Genomic DNA, 9,014 nt, shown 5'->3' on the forward strand with positions numbered 1-9,014 from the left:
CCTCCACTGTTTCTCAAACAATCCCAGTAGTGTCTGCTGCTTCCCAAGCCATGATGACTCCAAATTCCAGTGTCTAACTCAGACCTTTCATCACAGCACCTGCCTGTCATAGAAGAGCCTTATATATACTATACTCACAATTAAACTTTCCAGCTTTCCCATAACTGTTTTCTTCCTTCTAGTCACTGGAGCTAGGGACCTTCCCAATTCCTCACCCTCATACTCAGCTGGTCCTGAAATCCCAACAAGTCTCTTTCCAACAGCTCTGATTTACTTCCCACTTCATCAGTCCTAATGTCTTACACAGGCGCCATCATTTCTTCCTGCACCACTGCATATGCTAGCTCCTCTGCTTCCCATCTACGATCAAACTGGTGTCTAAAAGAATGCAAATCTGATCATGTCATTCCTTTTTAAAAATTCCTTCAATAGCTTCTTGTCCCTCACAAGAAAAGAATTCCAATGTCTTTGCATGATCTGAGCCTTACACGTCTTGTCAACATTCCTTCCATTATAGCCACATAAAATCACCTTCAGTTTCCCAAACTTGCCATGATTTTTCTCACTTCCTTGCCTGATTGTCCTCTCTGCCTTGCAAGCTGGAAACTGTGCAGAAACAAAGTTTTAAGTGTATGTTTAGGAACCTGACTTGAGCCTTTATCTTCCTGGGACTTCTCCCATCTTTGTGCACAGAAACTCAATAGTAAAGACCTGTCAGAATTTGAGAGATTTTTGTATTGATCACTTAACATAATGTGATATAAGAATTAATCTTAACATATAAGAATTAATATTCTTATAATCCCTTTTTTAATCAAAGAATTCTCTGCAAGTCTCTTTGGACCAAACTGATCAAAATAAACATCAGTTGCTTTGTTGACTTGTATATATCTTTTCATTTAAAATTTCACCTTTGTCCAATGTAAAACATTTCTCCATTGTGCACTCAACAGGAAAGGAGATATTTAATGGGCTAAGTGTTGGGGTTTCTTCTATTTATTATCCTATTAAATTTTACCTTCTGTTGCTGCTGCTGCTGCGTCGCTTTAGTCGTGTCCAACTCTGTGTGACCCCATAGACGGCAGCCCACCAGGCTCCCCCGTCCCTGGGATTCTCCAAGCAAGAACACTGGAGTTGGTTACCATTTCCTTCTCCAATGCATGAAAGTGAAAAGTGAAAGTGAAGTTGCTCAGTCGTGTCCAACTCTAGCAACCCCATGGACTGCAGCCTACCAGGCTCCTCCATCCATGGGATTTTCTAGGCAAAAGTACTGGAGTGGGGTTAGAATTTTAGGGTCCAGCCCCTAAAATTTTCCCGAAGAGGAAATCAAAGCTCTACTGATGCAGGAACACAGCACCAGGGAGGTGGTCATGGGCAGGACATACCTAGCTCCTGGCTATGGATTCAGCTCTTGCTATCTATGGTGAAGGCACAGACCACCTCCAATTCACAAAGAAGGCTACCCTCTGCTTCCAATGAGAGGAGAACAAAGTAGACCTCAAAGAGCCAGTAAAGCTAATCCTCTTACACCACTTAAGGCAAATGACAGCACAAGGGGTTTAGGAACAAGAAAATTAGAAGCATTAAGTCCAAGGCTCTGTCTGCTCTGGGAAAGAACAGCTTTCTCCCTTCCTCTCTGACTCTGTGGCCCACCTTTGGGCCAGTGGAGGCTCACTCACCCTCTGGGTGATGGGTTTACCATCCTGGATCTGCACGGCCAGCCCCAGGTCAGACAGTCTGCAGTTGCCGAGGTCGTCCAGAAGCACGTTCTCGGGTTTCATGTCCCGATAGACGATGCCGAGGGAGTGGAGGTGCAGCACGCCACAGGTTATCTGGGCCGAGTAGAAGATCACCCTGCTCATGTCCAGGCCTGGTTCACCCACACTGTAGATGTGGAACTTGAGGTCTCCACCATTCATCAGGCTCATCACCAGGCAGAGATGGGACTTGCTCTCAAAGGCGTACGCCAGAGAGACAATGAACGGGCTGCTGACCCTCTCCAAGATTTCCTTTTCCAAGAGAGCCATTTTCTCACCATTTTTCTTCTTCAGTCGCTTCTTGTCCAGTTTCTTACAGGCATACATCTTACCGGTGTTTTTCACCTGGACAGCACATACCTTAAGGAGAGAAAGAAAGGGAAAACAAGAGGTAGAAATAGACAGCAGTGGAGAGAGGAAGGGAGTGGAGGATACAGAGGATGGAGGGGCAGAAACCAATCAAGGTGGCAAGATAGCAGGCTTACTGAGGAAAGAAAAGCTGTGAGTGAGAGGGTTCTTGGAGAAGGAGCTTCGACCACAGTGAGGTATCATGTGATGCATACTAAATGGGCCATTAAAAAAAGAAGGAATAACAAGTGTTGGCCAGAATGTGGAGAAACTGAAACACTCATGCATTGCTTGTTGTTTAGTTGCTAAGTTGTGCCCGACTCTTTGTGACACCATGGACTGTAGCTCACCAGATTCCTCTGTCCATGGGATTTTCCAGGCAAGAATACTGGAGTGCCTCTTCCTTCTCCAGGGGATCTTCCTGACCCAGGGATCAAACCCAAGTCTCTTGCAGTGGTAGACAGATTCTTTACTACTGAGCCACCAGGGAAGCCCTCATGCATTGCTGGAGGGAACTTAAAACATGAAGACTTTGGTGATTTCCCAAAAAGTTAAACACAGAATTGCCCTAAGACAAGACCCAGCAATTCCATTCCTCGCCACATATGAAACAGAAATGAAAGCAGGTATTCAAATAAATACTTGTACATAAATATTTACAGCAGCGCTATTCACGATAGCCAAAAGGCAGAAACAACCCAACTGTCCATCAATAGAGGAACGGATACATGAAATGTAGTATTCCCATACAGTGGAATGAAGTATTGATCCACGCTACAAGGTGAATGAACCTCCAATACACTACTCAGCAAAAGTACACTTTTCAGTGAAAGAATTCAGAGACAAAAGCTCACATATTGTATGACTCCATCTATATGAAACATCAGAATAGGCAAGTCCATAGAGGCAGAAAGTAGCCCAGAGGCTGCCAGGAGCTTGGGGGTTGGGGTGGGGAAGTAGCTGTTAATGGGCACAGGAGTATTGAAAATGGAACTAGAGATGATGGCTGCATAACATTGTAATGTATTAAATGCTATTAAATTGTACACCTGAAAATGGTTAATGGCTAATCTTATGCAAATTTCATCTCAAAGAATTTTTTTTTCTTCTTAAAAAAAAAAAAGCTGAACACAGCAGAGGTGCAAAACAGATTTATAGACTCTAATTCAAGATGATTGTTTTCTTAGATACCTGAAGTTTTTCTCAAATTACCTCCATGAGCACAAGTAAAGGGGAAGGGAACTCTCCCATTGTATTGATGTCTTGATATCATTCACCAAAGGGGCATTTCAGAGTGTTCCTGCCTCCTGGAAACCCCATGATCATGATTCCTGGCCAGTTCCACATCTTGTTTGTTTTTCCTATGGCATTCTCACTTTATTTCACCCAGCGACAAAAAGAAGAGGTGAGAGCAAGCTAGGAATGCTTTCTCCACATGTGGCACTGAAATTAGTTCTAAGATCCCTTAAGATTAAAAAGAAGACAAAAAGAAGACAAACAGAACTCTATTATGCCGTCTATCTCCTCTTTCAGCCTGGCTCCTCGCAGACACCTACCTCCCCGAAACCACCTTTCCCCAGCACCCGGAACTCTTCAAAGTACTTGTCTGACACTGGCTGCATCTCGAAGACTTTCCATTGCAGAAACTTGTCATAGAAGGGACTGGCTAGGAACTCCCGGAAGGGCTGGTCCTGCAGGAAGGCCATGACCTCGGCCTTGGCCAGCTCCACCAGGGATGCTCGATCGTCGTCGGTGGTGGCTGCTTGGCACTTGGTGACCAGAGCTGGGCTGAAGAAGGGGTGTGGGCGCCCCGGGACAGGGGCGGCGGCACAAGTGGTCACCAGCCCCTGCAGCGCGCTGCCCTTGGCGGGGCCCTCTTCGGCCAGCTCCCAGCTCTGCACCTCCTCCAGAAAGCCCCTGGCCTCCTGGTATGCAGGCACCGTGGCCAGGAAGTCCCGGAAGAGGCGGCGGCCGATAGGCTGCTGCTCGCACAGACTATGGAAGTCGGTGGCCAGGGCCTGGCGGAGCTGCTCGCAGCTCTGCGGCCCGGGCAGCATCAGGCTCCGGCGCCGGCGCTGCAGCTCCTTGCTGTCGGCGTCCGAGGACTTCCGAGCCTGCAGGTAGGCCGTGTTGGCGATCAGGTTGTCCAGGCCCCCCATGTCGACCATGGCTGAGCACCGATCGTGCTCCCCTGGTACAGACAAGGAAGGATGGAGAGCGGCGGCGGTGGAGACGCGGTCAGGCCCGGGGCCAGCTGGCAGCTCTCTGATCCGAGACGCAGTGACTTCCAGGGGATTTACAGCGAATCTTTGGGGTGACGGATGGGACTGGTGGAGGGTGAGGAAAGAGGTTTCTCTAGTAAGAAGCTTTGCTGGCTATGTATAGCTGGCCAGGGACGGGCGCATCACGGATCACCCAGCAACCTGGAACACCTGCAGGGTCTACCTGTTCATCCCCTGGCCATGTTCCTCACACCTGCTTCCTGCATCCAGTGACCAATCACCAAAGGAAAAGACTCATTCTACGGTGATGCGCTGTTTGCTGTTGACAGCAGTGTTTGCAACTGTGTCTGATTTTACATTTCCCAGCAAGTGCAAGCTCTGTAAACCTCTAGGAGAGACGGGTCAGGAAGAGGAGCTGTGAGAAGCTGGAGAGGTTTTCCTTCCCCCGGTCTAGCAGCCTGATACAGAGCAGGTTACAGAAGGGGATGCTCTGAGCTGCGAGTCACTGGACATGTTCCCAGAGGCCCAGGTCGTGACTCTCAGGGCAGGGGCTGTGGCTCTCCCATGGCCGGTGGCACCCTCAAGTGCCTGTGGAGATCAAGACATGGCTGCCTTAGTTCTGAGGAGTCTGTGACCTACAGTACCCTGTTAAAAGGGGAGGGTCACCCTGACCCGGAACATCCCGTGAAATGACATCAGCAGGGAAGTCGCCCACTTCACGGCAGGTGGCCCAGAATCTCCCAAGGGCACAAGCCTAATGAAGGGGACCTGAGAGTGAAGGGGCTGTGTGTGGAGACCCCAAGCAGGGATGTTCCAGGCATGGCCCCTGGACACCTCGGCCCAGGCTGCTTCATGAAACCAGGAAGCTTCCCTCCACGGAGATGACTCTGAGCTGCCCCAGACCACGACCTCACAAAGAACAGAAATTGGTTTAGACAGAGATCAGGCTAAGAATCTCTGCTCCAAAAATAACACTTGCGTCCTACAGGGAGAGAATTCTCGGGCTTTTTCTTCACAAAGCAAGGCTAAGGCAGCTTAAAAACAAAGTCATTCAGTATTATGCCAGAGTGTTTAAAAGGGGAAAAAGAGAGAGAGGAAGGAGGACGGAGGGAAAAAAAAGAGCTGGTCAGTCTTTTTCCAAACAAACAACCTCTAGCACACTCTCTGTCAAAACATCACTGTGATGGCCATGGTGGGCCTGAGCAGAGCCTGCCACCTGGCCCCCGGAGCAGATATGCGCTTGGCCTCACGCTACCAAGAATTATGTAATGAACTCGTGGGTGCCCTTTGGCTCTGCACTGCTGCGCTGTAAACCATCGGACCAGTGCAGAGGTGGAGGATCTGCATGAGTGACCACTGTTCAGAACCATCATCTGCTTTGCAACCCACACTAAAAATGTTGATACTTTTTTTTTTTTTTTTGTCTTTGACAGGTCATCCCAGGCTCACATTTCTGAGTAGAGAAAAATCAATCGGAGACTCTCCCCTAAGTGGGAAATGACTTTCCTGTTTTTTTTTTTTTTTTAAGAGTAAGGTTCTTTTGTTTATTTTAAATGTTTATTTACTTATTTGTCTGTGTTGTGTCTTAGTCACGGCATGTGGGATCTAGTTCCCTGACCAGGAATCAAACCTGGGTCCCCTTTGGGAGCTTGGGATCTTAGTCCCTGGACCACCAGGGAAGTCCTTATGAATATAGTGGCAATCCAGCAGGGCAGAACTTTGAGAAAATGGTATGGCTGTCATCACATCACTATTTAACCTCACTGAAAAAAAGATGTTTTTCACTGATGCCTGTATCTGCTATGAGCTGCTTGATCCCACTGGCACGGATACTTACTTTAAATCACCAAGTGATCACTTAACCCTGCACTGTCCAACACATAAATGCAAGGCCACAGGTGTAATTTCAGATTTTCTAGCAACCACATTAAAGAAACAAGTGAAATTAACCTTAATAAGATATTTTACTTGGTCCAATATGTGCAAATTATTATCATTTCAACTTATATTTGATATAAACATTGCTAATGGGATATTTTACATCTTTTTTCGTGTCCTGAGTTTTCAGAATTGACTTTGTATTTTACACTTACCAATTCAAGTCAGTCACATTTCAAATGGTCAGTAGCCACATGTGGTCAGTGGCCACCTTGTTGGACAGTATGGACAAATTTTCTTCATGTAGCTTTGTCATTCATAAGTAAGAGAAAGTTTTTCTTATTTTTTTTTCTAATTAGTAATACTATAGACCATCTGGGTAAAAAAACTCTCTTAGTAATTAAACATGATCTGACTGATGAGAATGGAATTTAAATAGTATGTTACAAAGTTTAGAATTTATAAAATGATTATACATCAACTACTGCAATTTTAAAGAGTACCATTATTTTTAAAATTTTACCCACTTGAAACAAAAGAAAGGTCTAGTTAAAAATGGAACACTTGGTGTGATGACTAACAATTAGGATTCAGGGGTTTTCCCAAATTGATGAAACAGTAATTGTAGATCAGTTAAAGAACAGCACTAAATCCTTAGCTTAGAAGCAGAGCCAAGTGCTGGGCACATTCAAGGTACACTGCACCAGTGGAGGAAATCATCAGAGATCTTGGACTGGAGATGTGGCCCTATGGTTATAAGCAGCCCAGCACAGCTTGGGAGAGCTGAGTCCTGGTTTTAGCAAGTCCTAGCTGTGTGACCTTCTGCAAGTTAGTTAACTTCTCTGAGTTTCAATCTAATTATGAGAAAAGAGAGATGATCTATGTTTATGCTTTTAAAAAATTATAGTTGGTATACAATATTATATTTTGCAGGTATACAATATAATGATTCCCAATTTTTAAAGATTATACTCCATTTATATCAATGTTGATTTTTGAGTAAGTTCTTGAGAGAATTAAATACCAAACAGTTACTGGCACAAAGTTGACAACAAAGGTCCGTCTAATCAAAGCTTTGGTTTTTCCAGAAATGGTATGGACCTAACAGAAGCAAAAGATATTAAGAAGAGGTGGCAAGAATGAGGTGGCAAGAATACACAGAAGAACTGTACAAAAAGATCTTCATGACTCAGATAATCACGATGGCCTGATCACTCACCTAGAGCCAGACATTTTGGAATGTGAAGTCAAGTGGGCCTTAGGAAGTATCACTACGAACAAAGCTAGTGGAGGTGATGGAATTCCAGTTGAGCTACTTCAAATCCTAAAAGATGATGCTCTGAAAGTGCTTCACTCAGTATGTCAGCAAATTTGGAAAACTCAGCAGTGGCCACAGGACTGGAAAAGGTCAGTTTTCATTTCAGTCCCAAAGAAAGGCAATGCCAAAGAATGCTCAAACTACCGCACAATTGCACTCATCTCACACACTAGCAAAGTAATACACAAAATTCTCCAAGCCAGGCTTCAACAGTATGTGAACCGTGAACTTCCAGATGTTAAGGTGGATTTAGAAAAGGCAGAGGAACCAGAGATCAAATTGCCAACATCCGTTGGATCATCGAAAAAGCAAGAGAGTTTCAAAGAAACATCTACTTCTGCTTTATTGACTATGCCAAAGCCTTTGACTGTGTGGGTCACAACAAACCGTAGAAAATTCTTAAAGAGATGAGAATACCAGACCACCTTACCTGCCTCCTGAGAAACCTGTATGCAGGTCAAGAAGCAACAGTTAGAACCAGACGTGGAACAACAGACTGGTTCCAAATCAAGGCTGTATATTGTCACCCTGCTTATTTAACTTATAGGCAGAGTACATCATGAGAAATCCTGGACTGGATGAAGCACAAGCTGAAATCAAGATTGCAGGGAGAAATATCAATAACGTCAGATATGCAGATGATACCATCCTTATGGCAGAAAGTGAAGAACAAAAGAGCCTCTTGATGAAAGTGAAAGAGGAGAGTGAAAAAGTTGGCTTAAAACTCAACATTCAGAAAACAAAGATCATGGCATCTGGTCCTATCACTTCATGGCAAATAGATGGGGAAACAATGGAAACAGTGAGAGATTTTATTTTTGGTGGCTCCAAAATCACTGCTGATGGTGACTGCAGCCATGAAATTAAAAGACGCTTACTCCTTGGAAGAAAAGCTATGATCAACCTAGACAGCATATTAAAAAGTAGAGACATTACTTTGCCAACAAAGGTCTGTCTAGTTAAGGCTATGGTTTTTCCAGTAGTCATGTGTGGATGTGAGAGTTGCACTATAAGGAAAGCTGAACCCAGAAGAATTGATGCTTTTTTTTTTTGAATTTTTATTTAATTTTTAAACTTTACATAATTGTATTAGTTTTGCCAAATATCAAAATGAATCCACCACAGGTATACATGTGTTCCCCATCCTGAACCCTCCTCCCTCCTCCCTCCCCATACTATCCCTCTGGGTCGTCCCAGTGCACTAGCCCCAAGCATCCAGTATCGTGATACTTTTGAACTGTGATGTTGGAGAGGACTCTTGAGAGTCCCTTGGACTGCAAGGGATCCAACCAGTCCATCCTAAAGGAAATCAGTCCTGAATATTCATTGGAAGGACTGATGGTGAAGCCGAAACTCCAATCCTTTGGCCACCTGATGGGAAGAGCTGACTTGTTTGAAAAGACCCTGATTCTGGGAAAGATTGAAGGTGGGAGGAGAAGGGTATGATAGAGGATGAGATGGTTGGATGGCATCACCGTTGCAATGGACATG

At 45.0% G+C, this 9,014-nt stretch overlaps 1 protein-coding gene across 1 annotated transcript in view; it reads right to left on the bottom strand.

The window, feature by feature from the left end:
- Positions 1–4,273, bottom strand: part of GRK7 (G protein-coupled receptor kinase 7) — a 40,294-nt gene extending 36,021 nt beyond the window's left edge. Inside the window, exons 1-2 of the mRNA XM_027552536.1 lie at positions 3,662–4,273; positions 1,680–2,117 (exon numbers count right to left, since the gene is read on the bottom strand). Coding sequence (XP_027408337.1) covers positions 1,680–2,117; positions 3,662–4,273 — 1,050 coding nt within the window. The remainder of the gene's footprint in view (positions 1–1,679; positions 2,118–3,661) is intronic.
- Between the last annotated feature and the right edge of the window lie 4,741 nt (positions 4,274–9,014).

Source organism: Bos indicus x Bos taurus, chromosome 1 (genome assembly GCF_003369695.1).
Source record: "Bos indicus x Bos taurus breed Angus x Brahman F1 hybrid chromosome 1, Bos_hybrid_MaternalHap_v2.0, whole genome shotgun sequence".
Lineage (NCBI taxonomy): Eukaryota > Metazoa > Chordata > Mammalia > Artiodactyla > Bovidae > Bos > Bos indicus x Bos taurus.